This window comes from Pangasianodon hypophthalmus, chromosome 25 (assembly GCF_027358585.1).
Source record: "Pangasianodon hypophthalmus isolate fPanHyp1 chromosome 25, fPanHyp1.pri, whole genome shotgun sequence".
NCBI classification, from domain to species: domain Eukaryota; kingdom Metazoa; phylum Chordata; class Actinopteri; order Siluriformes; family Pangasiidae; genus Pangasianodon; species Pangasianodon hypophthalmus.
The window spans coordinates 12966110-12990130 of record NC_069734.1 but is presented as its reverse complement, the minus strand read 5'-3'; the positions used below and the strand labels follow the sequence as shown (position 1 = coordinate 12990130).

Sequence of the window (24021 nt, the reverse complement as noted above, 5' to 3'; positions counted from 1 at the left end):
TGAGCTGGAGATAAATTGGAGTGCTGAGTTCCTTCATCTTAGGTTCATGTCGACAGCAAGCAGCCCTGAGCTATAATTTGATGTAAATATAAATGGTGACATTGCATATTGGTGATGATAATGATCACGTAATACACTTTCACACTGCTTTAGAGAGAAATGCTCTTCCTGGATGACCCCCCACCCTCCCACAGGGCTCAAAGGCTCACTGAACAGTTTCATGAAGATGAAAATGATGTAAATCATATGCTGTGGCCTTTACATTCACCAGATCTCAATCCAAGGAACAGAATAGACAGTGATCTCCTTCATCAAATCACCAACTGAAGGAATATCTTTTGGAAGAATGCCGTTCATCGCTCCAGTACAGTTCCAGAGCCTTGTAGAATGTAGCTGCTCTGGTGGCTCGTGGGGACAAAAAAAACCCACCAAAGACACTTTTACTAAGATAATTTATCTAGTTTTTTTTTTAACCTTTAATTTGTCACTCGTCTGAATATTTAATCATTAAGGCAAAATTTGCTAGTTTAAAAGCTTTACTGTATCATGTATCTTAGGCAATAAAGAATCAGGATTTTTTTCCCCCATTTTGTCCTTCAATTGGTCTTGGCCAAATTACACTCAAAAGCCATCTCTGCCCTGTCATACAACAGTTACAAACTAGGGAGGGTGAAGGATAGTACATGCTTCCTCCGAGGTATGTGAGGCCAGCCAAACACATCTTTTCAAACTGCTGCATCACAGTGCAGCATAACACACTCGGGGGAAAGTGCAGTCTGCACTCTTTCGCATACATGAGAACAGATGTCCACAATTGGCTAGTGTTTGTGTCATTGACAGGGGAGAGAGAATATCCATTCATACAATAATAGACTGTATATATGGCTCCCACATTGTACAAAAAAAAAAAAAAAAAAAACACTTAAAAATAAGGCTCCCCCACCTCCTAATGCCAAATTTTGTGAATTTGATCCCTTCGCTTAAGGCGACTGCTCTGTGCATTGCCTCAAAAAGACCCACTTGGTCCTATGGGTTCAAATCATATACCTTTTACCGGCAGACTGAAATCAGTTGTCTTGAGAAAATAGTGGAAGGAATATAAATAATTTGGATGTGTGGATGGTCGGTGAACCATTACCGGATGTCTCATTCTACAGTATAGTGTTGTCTGGGACCCTGTGCTGTCTCTCAGGGAATATGAAGAATGAAGAATGAAATAAGACTTTTTAAAAGTAGTCCTGTGTTGTGCAGGGAAATAGTGAATGTACAAGCTCTTGTAGATTGATAACAGGGCTTTGTTCTTCACATACAGTATAGTTATGTATCATCAATATAGCCTCTTTCACATGGTCTTAACTCCTCTTAAATGGGACTCCATATATTTGTTCATGCTTACTGGGTTTCCTCTTATTATATAATCATCATTCCTTCATGTTTTTAAAATTCATCTTTAGTAACTGCTTTAGGCTGGGTCAGGGTTGCAGTGAATCCGGAGCCTATTTATAACATAATCAGTTGTTATGTAAGGAATAACACATAGGGGGAGTGCTGTTATAGGATAATAATCAACGATAGAAGGATGTGATGCTGCCCAACATGAATTATTTACATATAACAGCATGTCATGACCTGTTTATTCCTCTTATACTATGGCAATTTGCCAATGCTAACAATTTGTATTTATTAAAGAATGACAAGACATGACGTCATTCCCTCACCAGCACCTTTTTTTTTTCTTGAAGTTAACAAGACAAAAATTCTCCTTGTGATATTACTGAGAAGCTATAAAGTCTTCCATCCTGAAGACCGCAGTGGAATACTTAAAGAAACTGCTTTACCTCTGACTGTTACAAAGTGCTGACACAGGAGACTCCTTCCATAAACGGTAAATAAATGTTCCCTTACAGAAAGCTTCCCCATGGCAATGAGAATACATCTTTATTTGCTAAATAGCAACCGTTTTTTTTTATTTAATTTATTGTTAGGCTTAGATTAGGATATCCAGGTGAGTCCCTGTGTGAGTTGTGTAAAAATGAGCACATTAATATAAGCGTGTAATTGAATTATAGCTGGCACTATTGTCTGAGAAGCTCTTATAGAAAATTCATCTTTTAAGAATTCCAAGTCAAGAATTTCACAGCGGTGTGCTACAATACTGTATGAGCATATCTGATCTGATCATATGAGCATCTAGTTGTCTAAAGTGCTAGATATTCATTTTTTCATAGTGTTTAATAAGTTGTGATTGGAAAGATAAAGTTGATTACAACATGTGGTCAAATAAAGTAGACCAAGTAGACTAAAAGAGCATTACTGCATATTTTTTCTGTTGTGTATGCAGTGGCACATTCTGCACAGGAAAGACGGACCATTCTGTTTGTAATGTTTTTTATATGCTTGCAAGCACTTTTGTTTCTTACAGTAAGTACTTTTGTTTTTCATTTATTGATTAAAAACATTTTTCAAAATTCTGGCATTTTATGTCTTACTAGAGCTCTACCACCATCAGAGTAATGTTATTCTGATAGATAGATAGATAGATAGATAGATAGATAAACTGTTTTTATTTAATGATGTATGAATAATTTTGATAAAATTTTTACAAAATGTTTACAAGTAAATGAGCAAACAAGAAAACAACAAAAAAATCTTTACAAAATCTTAGTACAGGCCCATTGTGTATATGTATATGTATATATATATATATATATATATATATATATATATATATATATATATATATACAATGGGCCTGTACTATACAGTATTATAAACCTTGTATCATTCTTAGCTTAAAGAAAACATTTTAATATTACTTATATTCTCCAGCTTCTGGAGCAGCACATAATGAAGTTTGATGAGGGATGCCTGTGTGTGTGTGTGTGTGCGTGCGAGAGAGAGAGAGAGAGAGAGAGAGAGAGAGAGAGAGAGAGAGAGAGAGAGAGAGAGTTGTGCAGGATGGTGATTGGTCCATCCGCGCGTTCACGTGCACCGTCTAACTTCAGTTTCACCGAGTTTACATCCGGGTTCTTTTCCCTAGGCAATGGGGGCGCACTACCCCCGTTCCTTAGGCAAAGTGAAATAAATTCGCCGCACCGGCACATAAAGTAGTCCTCTTTTTCAAACTAATCTTTCCTTTGCTACGTAGCCAATTTCATCGCGAGCTATAACGGTATAAGAGTGCTTTCCGTGCTAACGAATAATTCAGAGGACGATTCGGGACAATTTGTGGTTTATTCCGCATCCTTTCCCTGTCCCATTCTCTAGCTGGCTTCCTGCGCGCAGTGATATGTGGTGTTCGCAGGCCCGGCTGAATGAGATTGAAGAAGAGTTCTTGTTTTGTATGGCAGTTTCTCTGTTTTTCATACATTTTTATAAAAAAAGAAATTCAACTCGTCTGTTAAGGAATGTATTATCCTACGCTATGAAGTCTGTAGCGTATCAAAAGGAATAAAGTCAGAGACGGGACGGGTTCCGGTGGTGAATATCGGGCTGAGAGTGAATATTTATTTAAATAATTAGCGTGTGTGAGGAAACGCGAGCTAACTGCTGCTGCTGCCTGCTAACTGCTGCTGACTGACTGACTGCTGGAGGAGTGAGTACCCGGGTGAGTACCACCTCCACATTCCTGCCTTCTAACCGCAACTTTTATTCTCGACCAACCTGAATACACTTTTCCAACAAAAAGGGACGTTTTCCTGAAACTGTAATTCGACGGAGAGCTTCTGGTTTTGTTCGTTTCTGCTTATTCTAGGAGTTGGCCGAGAGTGGAGGGGAAGGGGGGGGTGGAGATGGAGAGAGGGGGAGACAGAGAGAGAGAGAGAGAGAGAGAGAGGGAGGGAGGGAGGAAGACAGAGAGAGAGAGAGAGAGAGAGAGAGAGGGAGGGAGGGAGGGAGGAAGACAGAGAGAGAGAGAGAGAGAGAGAGAGAGAGAGAGAGAGAGAAGGGGGGGGGGGGGGGTAAACACAGTAACTTGCAGCTCTTCTTCCAGATGAAATGAATGTTAGCTCCAGAGTAAAGTAGTGAGGTTGCAGCAGTTTGGACAGGAGGTGGAGGTGCTGAGTTCCTGAGGCTGGGAACCGCAGCATCTCCTCTCAGCTCTTCTCTCCAGTGCACTTTGCGTTCTGTGAGCTTTCATCAGCTGTATGAAGCCGTTATAAGCGCTTATACACACACTAGCATCCAGGTTCAGCATCTGATTCTTTAAGCTGCTGCAGGAGTCTAATGGCAGTGATGCTGAAGGGGCCTGTGGTCAAAGCATCAAGTTTATACAGATGATGGAGAAGAACTCAGTAGCATGCCTCAAGACTGAGGCGTGAATGAGCTGAGCTGAGGAGAGCTGAAGTGAGGGAGGTGAGGTGAGGAGAGCTGAAGTGAGGGAGCTGAGGAGAGGAGAGCTGAAGTGAGGGAGCTGAGGAGAGGAGAGCTGAGCTGAGGTGAGGGAGCAGAGGCTCTGGAGGAGGTTTCTGCCTGGGGTTGGGAAGCCGGTGGAGCTGAAGGCCCACTGACCCACTGCAAGTGCGCCGAGGTTGGATTGCATTGTAGCGTAAAGTGGTCAGAGGTGCTCTGTGTTGCCAGATTGGACGCTTTCCCTCCCACATGCAGCTTTTCTAATCACCTTTGGCTGGGAATAAATGGCCCAAGGCCTTTAGCCTGTAGTTTAGTGGAGTTACAGTTGAGGGTGCTGAATGAGGAAGCTGTAGTGAGCTGGGCTTTAAATGGTAAATCCAATCTGGCAACCTCAGCAGGTGGAAGCTCTGTTTCTGTTTTTATCGCTGTTTATTAATAATGTTTCTCCTCCTTGCAGATGCCTTTATTTTATTTTTACATAACCCACAATCCTTATTTCTGTACATAACAGTGCTGCCTTGTGCTGCTTGCTAATTCCCATCCAGCATGTTCCTGTAGAAGGTAATTATTAGAGACAGTATTAGAGAAGTGTGGGGATGACGTGTTTGTGACGTAGCAGAGAAGCTGTTGTGAATGTGATGACGTAGATTTCAGGTTTATTTATACACATTAATCAGTAGTAATATTACAACTGATGTGTATTTACAGTGCATGTCTTTTGGACAAAATGAAGAAGACAGAAAAATGTAATTCATATCAACATAACAAAAAGCATTAGTGTATGTTAAGATGTTAATAGTGAAAAATGATAAGGTCAGTAGTTTGCATTTCCCTTTTAGAATCTGATTTAAATATTCTCTAACATGTCCCCCCTTTATAGCTCAATGCTTTTCTTCTTGACATCTCTGTTATAGCTGGCAGATTGCATGTTCAATCGTTGCCCATTCTTCTTGAAATACCTGCTGTAACTCTACCAGATGGCCAACACTGCCTTCTTAACCCCTTTATAGTCCCGGCTTATTATTCTGTTATTATTCAGTCCATATGAATCATTAGTCAAACTAAACAGTTGAACAAAACTGAGGGCTTTTCTTTGTCCTCCAGAAACAAGGGGGTGCAAACTTTTGCACACAACTGTATAACAGATAACACTAAAAGTAAATATATCAGTTTGACACTATAAGATTTTAATTTATGAGTGACTGTGAAATGAAACTGTTCAACAGTCAGGAGTTAAAACAGCACCATAAAGTCTAGCTGTTACTGTGACTATCAGTGCGCTTTGGTCTGTGTTAAAGGTTCTGATGATACTCGTGATGTTAACAGAAAAGCATACTGATATAATTTATCATATTGATATCATATAGCCAGGTCTTTGGCTAGTCTGAGGAAGGAAGCTGTTCATGGTGCTTTTGGTTTGAGGATTTGTTGTTGTAGAGGACAGTGTTACTGATATGAGCTCGAGATGGACAATCATAAATGTATGTATCAGCTAGCTCACTGGGCCAGTAAAAGCTCCGGTGTGCTGTCCAGAGCCGTGTTCTGCTTACCTGCAAACCTGACTGACTAGGCTAAAAGTGGTAGCTAACAGAACATAATAACACATGAACAGCTAGTTAACTAGTCTAGTGCATTAATACAGACTAAGGGAGATGAATGTATATGTTAATTCCCAGGGGCTAAAGCTTGCAACTCTGAATTTCCAGCTTCCGATTAGGGGGAAAAAACAAACACCACCAAAAAAAACCCCCACAACTCAGCTCAGAATGCCAGAGATGTTACGTGTTCATGTTCAGGAACTCAGTGTCCATTTTCTGGCTAGCTACAGTTTTTGCCATCAGTCCATCTGTATGTCCAGTATCCCCGAGAACGAGTGATTGAATGTTTGTAGGCTTTATGTGGAATGATCATTGTAACCAGCAGATGAACTGATTCAATTCTGATCCAAACAGGATCAAGGTCACAGCAAGGTCAAATGTCTGAAATAGTTTTTCTACAATAGCTTCTTCCCTGTTTGAAATATAATTTAAGGGTACTTGAGGTATAAATTATTATTAACCAGAAGGTCTACCCAGAACATCGGTGCCGTTGGTATCGAGTTCTGCTTGTTAAATCTGTAGCACTGACTATACAGTTTGCTGTTTTGAGGAGGTAAATAAACATCACTCACATCATTGTTAGCTGGTTAGATTAGTGGTAACAAATGACGAGGAGTCCATGTTTTTCCACTTTGTAGCTCGAATGCACGGAGGTTGAAAATGATGTAATGAGTTAAGTCAAGCCCGGCAGTAGTCCTTATCCTGTCCTGAGAAGCGTGCTGAAAGTTTCTGCTATGAGCTGTGCTGAGCTCTGCTCTGCTCTCACTATCGATTATTTTGCTATTAAATTAGTTGAACGTTTCTTTCGATTAATAATCAAGTAGTCGTTATCAGATGGCACTTAAAACTTGTACAGTAAACTAAATCTCTTGTACAGATAATTCTTAACGTTTTTTTTTCCTAGATAAATTCTACATAAGTCCTATATAAATAGACTTCAATTTAACTTAAAATTCTGACTTTTTAATGAGAAATAAATTCCCTACAATTACTGTATTTTTTATAATGTATATACAAAATGTATTTTTGTTTTATAGTGTATGGCTTTTTCTGTAGCATGAGCGTTTCTTTCTTAAGGCTGCGGACACACGAGACTTTCAGCATGCGAAATTTCTCTGGAGACCTCTGCGAATATGGGCGGCAACCGGATATGACATCACACGCCAAGACGTTGGGTTTTTTATCCACACATCGTGGAATCCAGCGTGCTTTGTTTCAGTGTTTAAATATACCATCTGTTCCTGTATGCAGCGACGCCGCAGTCCAGGCAGCTTCTCTTCTGATGCGGAATTTATATTCATTTAAAGCTGTGTTGTATAAAAGGGGATGGTGCGACACTGCTGTAATCAGCGCTTCTGAATTCGTGATACGAATTTGCAGGTCAGATTTCACCAAACCTTAACTTTGGAACGGAGCGAAATGTGGAACTTCTTCCCATGAGCTTGCGTTTCCGGGCTCCAGCATTTGCATGCTTATGGACGGAAGTCAGTGGAACGAAAAGGGTAGTGTGACCGCCCCTTAAGGGAGACACGGACGAGAAATAAAAAAAAAAAAAAGAATGAAAAATTCTTCTCAGTTTAAAATAAATAATTTGATAAATAATTTCATTTGAAATAATTTGTTATAGTTAAGTTAAAATCATCCATTAAAATTTACGCTTTAATGTTGCAGTGTTATAAAAAACGTTTGTATTTTCAAAATGATAACTTACACTTGTTATTGCCAGAGGTGGTTAGAGTATTAAAAATAGTTATTCAAGTAAAAGTAGCATTATTAAGAAGAAATACTCAAGTAAACGTAGTTCTCATCCAAATATCAACTTGAGTAAGAGTAAGAATGTATCCAGTTAAAAAAAAACTACTACACAGGAAGCGTCACATAAAACAGACTGTAAATAAATGTAGATGCATCTGATTTAAACTCATGTATTAAGATTCAAATGCTGGTTAACGGAACGTAATTATAAATTCATACAGACACAGTGCTTGTATTATCATTTAATGAAGAATAATAATGTTTCCGCTTTGTTTTATTCACCCTCCGTTATCGTCCATCCTCTACACACCTGCATGCAGGAGTATGTATAAACACGCCAACATTAACATGCTGTAACGTAAGTAAAAGTACATTTCTCTTTACTAATTTATTAATAATTTAATTTAGAATTAAAGACACCTCTGTGTTGTTCCTTGTCGTTTTCATGTCAGGCTCTTTTGTTTTCACTCTGTTTCACTCGTTCCTCATAAAGCAGCGGTGCTCCATGCTCGTTTGTGCCTTAGGTGTGTCTTCTGTTGCCTGTGCCATGGGTCAGCCCTGTGTGTGTGTTCACCTCTCTCACAGAGAGTAATGGGATGTTATAGGTGATATAGAAATCTTCTCAAGTCAGACAACCCTACACACACCCCTGTGACCAGGATGCTCTCCCTGAGCTCCTGGCAGTTAAAGCTTATAGCTCCAGTCAGGAACGGCTGCATCTGTCTGGCCAGATTTTGGTGCTGCACCACAGGAACATTATGTTGCATTTCAGTGTTTGATATTGGTGATTAACCTGTAATAGCATAAACTATTAAATGAAACAATAACTAATAGCTGGTTTTAATATTTGATACTGAACTGGTATTATGTGAGTTGTGTCCTGTTTCAGCTAATGTTGGAACTGGTTCTTTATAGGCTCAGGATTTGAGTTATTCAAGTTTGACTTATTTATTTTTTAATACCATTAAAAAATAAATAAGTCAAACTTGAATAACTCAAATGGTGGTCACTAAAAATGTTCAAATTCTTTTTCCACATACACAGTCAGAAAATCCTGTGTATTTTACCATATTATCATTATTGAGGCTGTAACTGACAGAAATATGCTCTCGGTTTTTCAAACACCTGAAACGTGTATAGGATATCTTGGACTTTTAGTCTACATTAATGAATTGTGATTATTTACAAGCTATTGTCCCATATCTAGTAAAATTTGCTGGGAGCAGGAATGCTCTAGTGAAGTTCATAGGGGAGTTAAACATGAGATTAATATCATTTGGCATTAAAGATGCATGAAGGCTTTCTAAATATCATATAGGCATTATTGCACTCACAGTTTGCTTTACCTCCTCTCAGTGGTGGTTCGTCCATAGGGCAGGTGTGGCAGAACCCCACTGTTTATCTCAACCGTTCAAATATGAATCTTCATAAAGTCCTCATTCACAACTCCATACATTTTAAATTCCATTGAAATACTAATGACCTCTTGTGAGTGACCAGTGATTTAAAAATGTTGCTATTTGACAGAAAGCAGCCAATTTTTCCATTGATGTGCTTCTGTTTCTAGATGTTGTGCGTTTGCGGGCAGCATGTGCACTGCTCTGCTTAGCTTGTGTAGAGTTATTATTGCACCTAGAGGTCAAAAATGGGAACTGCAGTCCTAATAGAGCTGCCAGATGATGCTAGTTCAGAAATACTCCGCAGCCACCAAGATCTTGTTTTAGAGCAAATAATCCAGATTAAATCTAAAAACTTCTATAATTTCTGTTTTAAGATACGTTGCACAGATTGGGTGAGGGAAAGGGGGATTATATACGGGATAATGTCCTTACAATGTCCTTATTAAGAAATGTGTGGAATTCTTGTTTTTCCACGCAAAGGCTGAGGAAAAGGAAAAAAAAAAACTTTTTTTTCACTGGCCAAATTTTTGGGCTAGTTTCAGGTAATTAGTCTGGATTTTGAGATGTAGTTTTGGAAATTTTGCTGAAACCTTATAAACCCTGGTTAATGGCATTACCTCGAACACAGCTGAAGGAATATCTAAAACCTCTGAGTAAAATGAGCTGCTAGACTGTACGCTAGATCCTTTATGTTCTCACACCTATCTGCCTATTACAGGGTTGCTCTAAAAATACACTAGATAGTAGTCTACATCATAAGTCAAGTGTGAGAGCCTCTCTAATTTTGTTTGAGACTATTATTAATGTCAGCCTACCTCACCAAAATCCATGATCACGAGCTGCTGCTGCACCTTTACATTCTCGTTCAGGCCTACCAGTTTGTGATTTTAGATATCATTCACTTGATAAAGCCATTATGACAGCCTACAACAAATTTGCCACAGTGTCTAGAGACAAAAAAAGGCAAACAGAAAGTAATTATTGTACCTAGAAGAGCGTTCCATCCACCAAAATGACACTGAATCAATGATGAAGCCGTGTTCACTTTTTCACTTAAGTGCTGTCATTATCCCAGCATCAGAATTAGTACGCTTGTTTTGTTGAATGCTGTTGATGCAAGTATTAAACTTTGGCCTGTGATGCAGACTGCAGAGTTCAGTACAACAGTTCTTTAGTTTTTGCTATACACTATAAGACATTTGGGTTTGAGATCAAAAGATGAATATGAGATGTTAGATCAAAATTTCAGCTTTTCTAATATTTACATCATGATGTGTTAAACAACTTAGAACGTGGCACATTTGGTGGCAGACAACCCAATTTTCAGGTGAGCAAAAGTATAGGAACAGATTAACACTTAATATTTAGTTGCATATCCCCTGCTTGCAACAACTGCATCAAACCAGCGACCGACTGACATCACCAAACTGTTGTATTCTTCTTTTTCAGGCTTGTACCGCAGCTTCTTTCAGTTGTTGTTTGTTTTGGGGGGTTTCTGCCTTCAGTCTCCTCTTCAAGAGGTGAAATGCATGCTCAAATGCATGCTCAGAAAGGTCTGGTGATTGGCTTGGCCAGTCTAAAACCTTCCACTTTTTCCCCTGATGAAGTCCTTTGTTGTGTTGGGGGTATGTTTTGGGTCATTGTCTTGCTGCATGATGAAGTTCCTCCCAATTAGATTGGATGCATTTCTCTGTAAATTGCCAGACAGAATGTTTCTGTAGACTTCTGAATTCATTCTGCTGCTACCTTCTGAATTCATTCTGCTGCTACCTTCTGAATTCATTCTGCTGCTACCTTCTGAATTCATTCTGCTGCTACCACTTCCATCACTTTGGTAGAGGTTAATCTTGGTTCCACAACTTATGGACATTCCAAATTGTTGTATTGGCTATGTCCAATGCTTGTGCAATGACTCTGATCAATTTTCTCTCTTTTTTCAGCTTCAAAATGCCTTGCTTTTCTCTCACAGACAGCTCTCTGGTCTTCATGTTGGTTTTATCCTTTTAAACAACAAATGCAGTCTTCACAGGTTAAACCCACGGCTCAGTCCAAGAGTAGACATTCATCTCTACTAACTGTTTAAAGAATCAATCTAACGGCACATTTGGGCAACAAGAAACCCCTGTCACATGTACAAATATTTTTGATCACTTGAAAGATGGGTGGGTTCAAACAACACGTGCCATGTTCTAAGTTTTTTAACACATCTAGATATAAATATCAGGAAATGAAAGCTGAAATTGCATCATCTCATCCATCTTTTGATCTCAAACTCAAATGTTTTCAGTGTATAGCAAAAACAAAAGAATTGGCCTTGCTGTTCCAATACTTTTGGAGGGGACTGGAACTCGCTTGATGTTGCATCATCCTTGAATGCGATCAGATGCTTCATTTGAAAATGTTAATGCACACTTAAGGTTCAACAACATTCTCACTCCTCATGTTTAGTAAATGTATGTAAGTCTGTCCAGCCTTTTTATAAATAGATAGCTCATTATTAGCCGTGTTAAATTAGCAGTGAACCTGAACAACATGTGGCAGAGACCTCAGCAAGCGTGGTCTCATGGTGTTGATGAGTCAGAACCTGCCTGTGCTTATTTTTAACAGTTAATCAACAGAGAAAGGGAATGACCAGTGTGGCACGGCTCTGAGTTGGAACTTGCTTGTTTCTGTATCGCACCAACTTCCTCTGAGTTAAATTTCACTTTGGACTAGAAAGATGATTCTGCTGAACTCAGCTTCACTCCACTGAAGTCTTAAAGGAGAAGTCCACCCTGAAACCCATTAACACTTTATATTGAAATATTTGCAGTATGCTTAGTGAAGCCGGTGCTAATTTGTTGGTTGGTGCTGTATTGTCATTATTCCCGTGAGAAGTTAGCGGTTGTTTGCCGCACTGACATCGCAGAGGGACATTTCTAGTGCACTTACAATGAAGTTCAATATGAAAAAAAAATTTCAACAATCTCAAAACATATGGGATAACAGTCAGGTTTCACTGTTAGCTCCTAAAAACAAGTGCAAGAGATTGCGCAACAAAAACAAAAGCTTCTTTCCTCACTCACCATTTTCCAGCATTGTTGAATGTCATATTAATGAGAAATCCAAAGCAGACTTTGGCGAGATGGCAGACACCAGATTCCAAGCTCCAGTACGCAGCACAGCTACATGACGAAGCTGAGCTGAGTTACAGCTCGGCTACGTAGCGATCTTCCAGGCAGTACTAGCATGGAAGTTGATGCTTGGAAAGCTGATCTGTGTGAGCAGAGTGTTCTTCATCGCTCTCTTCAGGTAGTGATCGAGCAAGGGCTAAATCCCACTGGCACTACTGTCAGCAAGTAGTTGAACAGCATTGTGGGTAATGTAGAAAACCAAAGAGAAAATAGCTCAACATGTTGGTGAAAGAAGTTTCCTTTAACACCAGCACATGGCTGAGTATGAGATGCTTGATTAGTGTTAGGGATGAGAGGCAGACATGTAGACATGTGTTTGTGTGTCTAAAGTAGTCCAACGTCTCTTCTCTTTGGCCTTGATGAGAGAAAAATGAGACAAGAGTCTCAACATTGTGGGGAGAGTTTTTAAGATCCCTGTGAAGTCAGTTCTGTTACTGTATGTTAGGATTTTAAGTGCAGCAATATTTAGTGATTCATGGTCTCACACTTGCAAATTCTCATGAAAATATCTGGATATCATGGTTAGGGTTATGGGTGGCTTTAGCATTATCTCTTTTATAGACTTTTTTTTTTTCCTAATTCTAACTACATCACCCTTGCACTTTTACAATAGAATTTACTGATAATCAGTTCAGTAGTATATTACAGTATTCAGCACATGGTAATGTTTAAATATTGCAACTGTCTCCACATTTCCCTGTGTGTATTAACATTTCTGGGCTGCATTTGCATGTTTATTACACGTAATGGTACCTTATTTTGGTCAACACAAATTTAGCAATCTTACATTTCGAGTTTGATGAAAATTACACAATATGTTACACAACCAAGGAATACTTTTTTCAAATATAAACTAAGTACAATTCCGTTGCTGTTATAATTAGGTTGTATTTGTATATTTATAGATTGTGACGACTCTTATTATTAGTGTTAGCTTAATGGCAGTGTATGCAGTTCTCATCAGTCAACTAGCCAGCTATATGATTCAGTTCATTACAGTATAAGAGATATCCCTATTAAAAACAAACAAACAAACAAACAAAAACTGAGGTGTATTGTGTACGGTGACAAACATGAAACATGCATTTATGATTTTGACCCCTTGTTATGGTGAGTCACCTGAAAGCAGTGTCAGACCAAATATATATATATATATATATATATATATATATATATATATATATATATATATATATACAATAAATATTTTACATTTCTGTATCAACAGACAGGCTGTTTATGTAGGGCATCATATTTTTCAGAATTGTTATGTTCATATTTGGCCAGACAAGTGGTTTTATTTGTTTGATATTTTCCGTTCATGTCCCTAATAAAGGTGTAAAGAGCAGTTTTTAAACTGTACTGGTGTAAGTCAGTTGATCAGCAGTAAATATCTTTGACTAAACAGCTTGTCATGATGTGCAACATGTGGACATGGAGCAGACTGCAAACTGGACATGACCCGCTTTTCATTTTCTCTAAAGTACACACTCAGCCTGTTGTGTATAAATCCAAACATTTGAGCATATTGCAGTTAAGTCTCAGTTCAGTCAGTGCACGCTGTATGATTTCGGCTGTTAGCACGGAGCTGACTCGTTCACTGATGTGCACTAGGGCTTTTGGCTTAGAGTTAGGTGATTCTGCCTGTTAGGAGTTACTTAACACTGATAATATTTTTCAAAAAAGTGCTATTCGTAAATACCTTTCAAAATTAGGCTTTTGTTTGTGTGTGCGCGCATGCATGCGTGCGCATGCGTTTGTGTGTGTGTGCGCGTGTGTGTGTGACTCATTTCTGCCCTTCATCTTTCCAGGCTCCCCCACACTGCCAGTTGGATGGTGTTCAAGACAGCAGTCGCTGTGAAGGTATACCACAGACTACACTGTGCTTTGGGGGAAACAGAGATCAGATGACAGATGTGATCCAGTGGTTCTGCTTTCATACTGTCATTTATAGGTTAAACGTGTGCAAGCTAAAGTGCGGTGTTTAGGTTGGAACTCAGTACAGAGTATCCTCCTCAAATTATAAATGCACTTGCACATACAAGTTTGCTTTTGTGACATTTCAGGACATAATATTATGCATATGTCATGTAAATATAGTATGTAATCATGTATATGTAATAGAGGTGTAATGCAATGCTATTATCTGGATCTGTTTAGTGCTCAAAAAGTTCACATCTGTTTTCATATCCGTTATTCGGCTTTAAACTGGAAAAAGGGCGTGGTCTATACCGGAAGGTTATTAATTTATTTTATTTATATTAATCCTACTATTATGCTTTGGAAATGCTGGAACACAAGTGAAAAATTACTTTTTCATTCACAAACTGTAATAAATACTAATTTGCAGAACAACTCTTGCTCCAAACGCCCTGTGGAACTTTCTGGCAAGCTTTCTATTTTCTATCCGATGTGACTGAGTAAGCAAGCCGACTATGTTTCAAAGCAGTGATGACTTTCCCAAATCAAGAAACTGTTATTTAGGCTACAGTGGACAACTATATCCATCTAATAATATTTTGTCAGATTTTCCTCAGTTTTTGAAGTTTTTGGAGTCCAGTGTGGCATTGTGTAGGTCTGGCTAAAACTGAACCGTGTATCTCCCTTTAGCATGCTAATGAACTTATTTTTGATTTTTCAAAACCTGCAAGCAGCATTGCCAGGTTCTGCGTATAATATCTGAGTATTGCAAAATCAGAAAGCTGCATGACTGTTAACCTGTACTCTCCAAAAGACTGGAGAAAGGAGAAAATGTGTCTACCTTTTTTATGCCCAAACATTTTAGGCTCGTTTCATGTCTTGGTGTGCTTTCCGAGTTGTAGGATGGGAATTTTGCTGAAATCTGGCAACCCTCCCCACATGAGCTTCCGCTAGCTGTTCTTTAACGCTCTATATTAAAGTAAAAACCTCACACTGGCACGACTTTTCTTGTTTTGTCCTGTGGGATCCCAATGCACACATCTATTCTGAAGCCTTCTGCCAAGCATTCTCAGAATAAAAAAAACCCTGAATACTCTGCATATTGCCTGTATTCATATTCGTTTCGGATGCATTATCATTCAGTCCAAATAATGTATTCAGTTACATCCCTAATATGTAATGAGAATTTTTCAACACCAAATCCTAAATCTAAACCTTACCTCAATTTGAGTAACCACAAACAAATGGTTTTAAACTTCAAGTATTGAAAAAAGAAGCACATAGCTTTTATTAAAAAAAAAAAAAAACACTTTATTTTGTCAGAATAATCTTGCTGCTCCTGACAAAGTAGAATACCCCTGTTCTTTTCTGTCTTTCTTATATAATCACATAATTTTTGTCCTGAAAAAAAAAAAACATGCAAACCCAAGCAACATGATGTTAATAAGCTTTTATTATCCATTCTAAATTAGAAGAATGAATAAAAGTATTTACCTAGAGTTCTTTAATCACCCTCCCTCCCATTTCTCTCTCTCTCTCTCTCTCTCTCTCTCTCTTAACTATCTCTCTCTTTCTGTCTGTGTACCTCTAGGCTGAGGGAGGTGTGGAATTCGGGCAGAAGGGCTTGATGATGGAGCTACAGAGTCTACAGGAGGCTCTCAAGGTGGAGATACAGATTCATCAGGTAATAAACACAAGGACTGGGAATCCTGGCACAGGAAATCCTGTGTAAATCCTGAAGTGGCTAAAAGTAGTATACATTATAATCACAAAAGAAAAAAGTGGGGAAAATATTTAATCAATATCCACATTATACCACTCAGATATTAATGTAGGGCCCCAGAGATTGCATTATTCCCCCAAATTCTGTTTTAATCTTTTATTTTTATTATCCAGAATTATTTTTCTATCATTTTGATTTCTTTGGACAGAAGGGATTTGGGCAGAAGGGCTTGAAGATGGAGCTGTACAATCCATTTCTGGCTCTCATGATTAGAGTCTGAGCATTTTCTTGCACATCAGTGCCTGGATAGGATCTTAAACTTTGTCTACATTTATGAATAATAGCTAGTTACAGTGGGCTATTGCCCATTGTTTGACCCATATATACCACATCTGTGTAAATGTGGTATGAGCATGAATACTCTTCTGCTGTACACTAATTTTGGCGTGCACGATTCCACAGTGCAAAGCACACTGCTCATTGTGGAGTTAAACATTAATTTAATATTATTTGGCATTAAAGAAGACATTTTCACTTCAACACCAAAGTGTGGATTTTAAAGGAGAATTGAAGGGTTTAGGGCACTATTTGAGACAAGGCCAGAGTCAACTCTCTTAACCATAGTGACAGCATCATAGAAATGCTTAAATGACTTATATACCACCCATGATCTATTCCAAAATGTAATAAATACTTCGTAGCCTATCTGGGTTAAATATGAGCCAGGTAATGAAGTGAAACATAACAGGGCGTTTAATAGGAGGAACATTTTAAATGATCTCAGATAGACTGTAAGTGAGAAGTGTCAGGTTTTGCTCTTAAAAACAAAAGAACAGGTGCTTCTTTTCTCACTCATCATTTTTCAGCACTGTTGAATCATACGAATCATAATACATTGATATTAATAATCATTGCATGTTAATAAGAAATCCAGTATGGATGTAGCAGAGACAGAAAACATTGGACTCAAAGTTCCAAAACGCAGAGCTGCTGTATGATGCAGTTATGCCGCGTCAGGGGCGCGGTCAGCAGACAACTCGGCTAGACTAGCTACAGGATATGAAGCATGATGGCCTTGATGGAGGACAGATGAAGTGAGGGCTCTCGCACACCAACATGTTAATGAAAGAAACAATTGTATTATGTGTCCTAAAAGTGATATTACATGCGAGTAGTTAACACCCTCATCTTTAAAGACGTTTGACTGGCATATAGTGTACAGTTACATAGGTTCTGCAGCAGTATTGTGTTATTCACTATTTAGTGAAGAAGCTATATGTAGTGAGCAGGAAGGATTTAAAACATTAAGACTTAATGATTTCTCTGCAAAGATCTTTTTTTTTTAGACTTTTTATTTTAAATATTTATTGTTTTTTTTTTTTTAATTTATTATTACTCATTGTTTTTGTCATGTGTTTTTGTGTTGCTTGGACATTGTTTGCATTAATACGCACACTATGTTGTAAATAAAATATTCAGGTTTTTTTTTTTCCATTAACACGTTTATTACTGTAGTCCAAGAGGACCCAAACATAATTATTTTTGGCTTTTTGAGTTTATCAGATCTGGAAATGTCCCCACAATGAGAAAAATTTCATGTACTCCTGTAATCCTGTACTTCCACATGGAGTACAACTGTAAGAAGGCTGGATTTGTGCTGCTGCTTGCAGTTCCACTATCTGCCTCTAAGAGTCGCTGTGTGAACAGTCTGAATTACACTCTGCTTGGCTAACCAAGTATATGAAGAGCTCTGAATAATCTGTGTTCTGACTATTCTCTCTTTGCTTTTCTCTCTCTCTCTCTCTCTCACTCACACACACACACACACACACACACACACACACACACACACACTTATTCTTTGTCTCATTGTCATTCTTTCTGCAGAAGCTAGTTGCACAGATGAAGCAAGATCCACAGGTGAGAGCTGCATCAGCATGAAGACGGTCACTTCTCATTCCGCTATATTAACAAATATGTAGAGAGACACACAGATATGATTTCTCAAAGGGAATGTCAGTGATTATTTGTGTGTTCCTTTTGTGCGTAGAATGCTGAGCTGAAGCTACAGCTGCATGACCTTCAGGCCAAGATCACAGTGCTGAGCGAGAGACAGGTAAGAGACAAAAGACATCTGAATCTGTAAAAGAGAGAGACAGCTGGCTCTGTTAGAGACAGTTAAAGACAGTTGAATCATAAAGACACTGGCTAATTTGTGTGGAGTCTTGAATCATTTTTGGTTTTACAGTTTTATTTTTCAGTAGTCTAATTCCAGTGAAGCAGAGAGAACTGTTTTAAAGCAGAAGAACTGCCTCTTGTGTAGTAGTTGCTTCAGTGTAAAACTAGAAATGTCTAACAGTTATTTACTAATTAGCAAACAGCCCACGTTTCTGGTGATTGTTTACACACAGGTATTGCACTCTGGCACACAATTCTCAATAACCAAATTGCATCTCTCTCTTCCCTAAAGGATTAGCACTATTCTCTAAACAATTCTCTAAACCAGTGATCATCAGCTGGCAGAGTCAGCAAAGTACTGTCAGTGGACTGCGCCGAGTTCTTAGAAAACTTCTGTAGCAGAGCCGAAAAATGTGTGAAATAACTTGCTACTCTAGTTTTCAAAAAATGAACCAGGGTGGCGCCTGTAGTCGTTCTTCTTCTTCATGCATTGATGTGAAGAAGGCAGCTCATTGGACCTGAGACTTGGTAAAGGGCTAGTGACATTATCTCAGAAAGGGGGAGTTTTCACAGACTTTGATGAAATCAATTGAAATATGAGACGAGGGATGATGAGGATGTGTAAGAGGTTTGAGCAGGCCAGTGGGTATGTGTCTGGTGGTGTAAGAACGTGCACAGATCTGTTAGGCCTGGACACAAACTGCGTTGAGTATTTCGTGAGAGAAGGCCACCAGAACTTACTGACTAGGGTTACTGGGATGAAAGTTTTCCCAGGTGGACATTTGGATGAAGCTGGTTCTTCTCTCTGAGCCCGTGTAATGTCATCCATTATCTCCCACCTTATGGGAGCTACAACGCAGGAAAATGGCAAGATGATTTGTTCACTGGGATAGAACATGGCGTCCTTGTGGAAAAAGAGAGCATATAATGGCTTGACAAGGATTTAGTCTCTTCACGGATTCACATACTCAAGCTTATAATATATAAAGTAATGAAAGGCTGCTTTATGGTGGAGAAGTATGGAGGAAACAGTGAAAGAAAGAAGAGAGAATAGAGATTGACTTAGACAGAGAGATGGAAGAGTGGAAGAAGGGCTCTCTGTCCAGGTGACCAACAGCTCAACTCAACTCAAATGAAATTCAATTTACACTAATTGACTATGCAGCTGGCAAAAACATGCCAGTAGGTGGATTGGCGACTAGGTGTGAATGTGTGTGTGTGCGCGTGTGTGCGTGTGTGGGCGCACACGGTGCCCTACAATGGACCCATCCATGGTGTATTCCTGCCTCATGGCCAGCATTGCAGGGACCGACTTCAGATCCTCGATCAGGGTTGAATAAATGTATACAGCACACACATTGTGACAGACATGTTCTCAAATAATCAGTGTGGCATGAAAATCATCCATTTTATAAGAAAAAGTGGTATTTTGACACACATGTTTCATTTTGTTTTCATCTTGTTCATGGTTTTGGGGCCAGTGTTTCATTTTGCTCACAGTATATTTGTGTCTTTCTGAGAATTGTGTTAGAGCATTTTAGATAGTGAGACATTGTTTACAGAAATTGAGAGAAACTGCGAGCACACACATTGGCATCTGGCCTAGTCAGTTATTTCTGTCTTAATGTTCAGCAAGAGAATTTGTTTGGAAACTTTGAAAAATAAAAACTGATACTAGACCAGTAAATACAACAAGAAGCCTCTATAGTGGCACAATCGAACCTGGCACTTGTGCTGAATCTAGATTGTGTAGAAGTAGAGCCTTTTGAGTGGGAGAAGGTGAAAAGAAAGGTAGTCAAGCAACAGAGGGAAAGAGAGAGAGGGAGAGAGCAGTCTCTCTGCAGTGTGTCTGACGAGCTGTATAGTCACACAGTGTGAAATCTCCTCAAGAAAACACTTTCCACCTGTCGCTTATTGATCTGCCTCATTCTTCCTGCCTGCCTCTCTCTCTCTCTCTCTCTCTCTCTCTCTCTTCCTCTCTCTCTCTCTCTCTCTCTGTTCACTCATGCTGAGAATTCTTTTAAACACCACCAGTTATTGGTGCTAAGGACTGCTGCTAGATCCTCATTTAGAAAGACATAAATGAGGTTGTGACCCTGCCTGAGCTTTGTCCTTTCTCTTCTTTATGCTCTCTCCATTGTTTTATTTGTTTTGGCATCCACATACTGGTCTTCCTCTGTCTCTTTGTTTTTGCTGTATATATAGGAACATTTTGCCTGAGTTAATGTGCTTAACGGTCTTAATCAGTAGATTTAGTAGAGTTATCATATTAGATATGGCTAAAGATCCGTATGTGAAGTATGCTTTAAATACAACCAGAGATATGTTATAATCAACCTACATATATAGTATATAGTGAATCAAAATAAGAACTTTGGTTTTTTTTTGTCTTATTTGTTCATTTTATCATGTCAGTGGTACATATCAAGTACAACAAAGCAAACATAGTTATTAGACTATTGATAGTTATCAGACTGGGAGAGATGGAGTTAAAGACTTTGTTTCTTAGCAACAGGTAGAGTAAATGAGTTTCTCACAACCAGTCAGAATCTGTGTGTGTGTGTGTGTATACGTGCACGTAGCAGGTAATTTCTTTTCAGTCATAACAAAGTGTGTACTGTTTGTGTGTGTGTGTGTGTGTGTGTGTGTGCGCGTTTCTGCGCTTGCGTGCCAGCTTGTGTGCTAAAAGGGTTTTGTGTATCAGGGCCTCCAATTGCTTTTAAAGCTAATACAGCAATGGAGTGGACATTAAAGTAGAAATCAACACTAAATGTGAATATTTAACTTGTAAACATGTTTATATACATTTATTTTGGTGGATTCTGTTCAGTAGTACGTAATAGACGTAGTATACAATAAATGTTAGGTTTAGCTGTATCTGATCGTGACCTGGTTAAAGCAGTTGCTGAAAATGAATGAAAGATGAATGATTGTAGTAGCCTCATATCAAAGCAGGATGCGGTACAGGGGATTTGATCCTATAGTACGTAAAAGTGAACCATTCAAGTGCACACATTTTCAGTTGTCGATGCCCCAAACTTCAGACGTGTCAAACATAAATGCAGATCCCTCTTATTTTGCGTTCTGTTTATGCAGCCTTTAAATGGACAGCTATTTGTAATTTATATATGTGTTAATTCTTAGGTAATTTACTTTTATTGTTAGCATAGTGTTACCTAGATAGTGTTCATCTTCTGGTATAGTATTTTTTCTAATTGTAGTTCTATCAGAACAGCTCAGTTAAATAATAGCTACAAAACCATGGTTAGGTCTTGTGCTGTTTGGGGATGCAACAGCACTACAGACCTTTCCTCACTGATCTTCACAGTTACGGTAATAGGACATTGGCAGAGAACTTCTCTCCAAGCAATTATACCATTCACAGAAGAATAGCACTCAAAATAATAATGACGCAGGGTACATTATTAGAGGACTTTCACTCACCATGCCTTTCCTTCTTCCCCTGCTCTTCAACTCAAGATCCACCCCTTCTGTTTTCCAAATATGCAGAAATCAAGATGGAGTGATAATCAAGAGTCCTCAAAGGGAAAAAGTGAGATTACAACTACTATAATTCAGCCCTGAATTGCACATGTTTAAGAGAAACACTTGACACTAAAATATTCTACTTCTTTTTTTTCTTCTACCCTCTTATTTCCATCTCTAAATTCTGATTTGTGTGTAGGCCTGAATATTATCTGTTTATTTCTAGTAACGCGCTCTATGACAGCAGCTGTTTCAGTGCTTCGGCTGTGTCTCAGGTATTGGACTGAGCAATGTGTGGCATCTGTTCTTTTTAAGGCTTTGAAAGCCCAGCCACAGCCACACACAACTCTGCAGAGAAGCTGTATGTGGTTTTATAAAACTCACTGGCCTGGATATAGAAAAAAATTAAATGTGTGTGTTAACATTTCAAGAAAATGTATCAATCTCAAAAGAGAGCTATGTTCCCGGCTGTGCACCCACACACCCCTGCACTTCCATCGTGATTGTCTAAGTTTGGGTTAATTGAAATGAAAGATAGAATGCTTCGTGAATCAGCCTGTGAGAGCCAGATCAGCACTTCCATGCTGTTCCTAATGACTAGATGTGCACTAGTGCTGAGAGAGAGAAATGTGGGGTGTATGTGTGTGAGGAAGCAGGCAATGTGAGTGGAATTTTAATCGGAGGCTCAGAGCTGGTTAAATACCAGCACAGAGAGAGTGACAGCAAGCAGAAAGATCCTCACAGCTAGTCTTTGTGTGTGTGTGTTCAGGTATTATCGCTATCAAATAAAAAATAAAATGACATCAAGGACAAAGAAAGAACATCAGAAAAAAGGAGATAGCATCTTCAGCTGAAAGAGAGAGAGACTGCATCATTTATTGCAGTACATATTCACTGTGTCACACTGTATATGCTTGAAGAAGTTCAAAAGCTTTTACACGTTCTGGCGTACAAATTAATAGCTTGTTTGTACACACATAAGCACACCACCATGCACAAATCATTACTAAGGTTCTTGTGGAATGGTACAATTGATATTGTTTCTATAAATTGTAGGTTCTGCTGAGATTAGTGAAGGTTGGATGTTAGCAGTTTCTGGCATAGACAACTTTCCAGAGACAGAGCTGCAACATGTTGTACACTATATGGCCAAAAGTTTGTGGACACCTGACCATCACACCTGTATGTGCTTTAGACATCCCATTGCAGATTATAATGCTCCACTCTTCTGGGGAGGCTTTCCACTAGATTTTGGAGCATGGCAGTGGGGATTTGCTTATTCAGCTACAAGAGAATTGGGCACTGATGTCAGGTGAGGAGGCCTGGAGTGCAGTCAGCGTTCCAACTCATCCCAAAGGTGTTCAGTGGGGTTGAGGTCAGGGCTCTGTGCAGGCCACTCCAGTTCTTCCAATCCAGCCTTGCCAATCCATGTCTTCATGGAGCTCGCTTTGTGCACAGGGGCAGTGTCATGCTGTAATATGTTTGAGCCCCTTAGTTCCAGGGAAGGAAATAATGCTACAGCATACAAAGGCATATTAGACAATTGTGTGCTTCCACCTTTGTGGCAACAGTTTGGGGAAGGCCCACATATGGGTGTGATGGTCAGGTGTCCACATACTTTTGGCCATATAGCGTATATGGATGCTTCTGAAACCATGTAGTAGCATTGCGAGCCTGGTGTCCTGCCACGTTACCCAACTCTATTTGGTTAACATTTGCAGCCCACCCTGTCCACCTAAATTTAAAATTTCACCTCACGCTAATGAAATAGATCAGGATGGCCATTGTGGTTGACTCTTTGGTTGTAAATTAAAACATCACTTCATTCTGTACATTATGGACATGTGTGAATCATAAAATTCTGCACATGTGCTATAATAAATTGCACACAATGCTTTGAACCAACACATAAAAAAACCCATAACAAAAAGATTAGACTATTGCCAGCAGGAGCCACACTGAATGATTTTAGCTCAGTGTTCTCACATTTAAATCTGGAGCTATAATAATGTTTGTTTAATAATATAAGTTTACATTAAAATAGGTTTGTTTATGATTAACAAATTGTACCATACAAAAATATTTTGTATGGTACAACCCTGAGCTCAGGCTATTGTCTGTGCGGAGTGCGTGTGTGTCTGTGTGGGTTTCCACACACCTCCTAACATGCCTCCCCAGCGTGCCAGTAGGTGGACTGGCTATGATAAATTGCGCCTGGGTGGGAATGAGTGCCTGTGCGTGATGCTCTGTAAGGGACTGGTGTCCCATCCAGGGTGCCTTCATGCCCAGGGTTCCTGGGATAGGCTCCTGATTAACAGTGACCCTGACCAGGATAAAGCAGTTACTGAAATTGAGTGGGTGAGTTTTATAAAGTTCATTTCTTCAATAAACCTGACATCAAAGCTGACCTTGTTAGTTTATGTGCATTTGTTAGTTTA

At 39.1% G+C, this 24021-nt stretch overlaps 1 protein-coding gene across 3 annotated transcripts in view; it reads left to right on the top strand.

Moving 5' to 3' along the window:
- The first annotated feature begins 3283 nt into the window (after positions 1-3283).
- phf21aa (PHD finger protein 21Aa) overlaps positions 3284-24021 on the top strand; it is a 40452-nt gene continuing 19714 nt past the window's right edge. For 2 of the 3 annotated variants that reach the window (XM_034299747.2, XM_034299748.2), the window contains exons 1-5: positions 3285-3607; positions 14088-14139; positions 15788-15880; positions 17807-17839; positions 17970-18035. In XM_034299747.2, coding sequence (XP_034155638.1) covers positions 14110-14139; positions 15788-15880; positions 17807-17839; positions 17970-18035 — 222 coding nt within the window. In that variant the 5' untranslated portion in view covers positions 3285-3607; positions 14088-14109. Of the gene's footprint in view, positions 3608-14087; positions 14140-15787; positions 15881-17806; positions 17840-17969; positions 18036-24021 lie in introns of all 3 variants that reach the window. The other variant, XM_034299746.2, reaches the window with a different exon arrangement.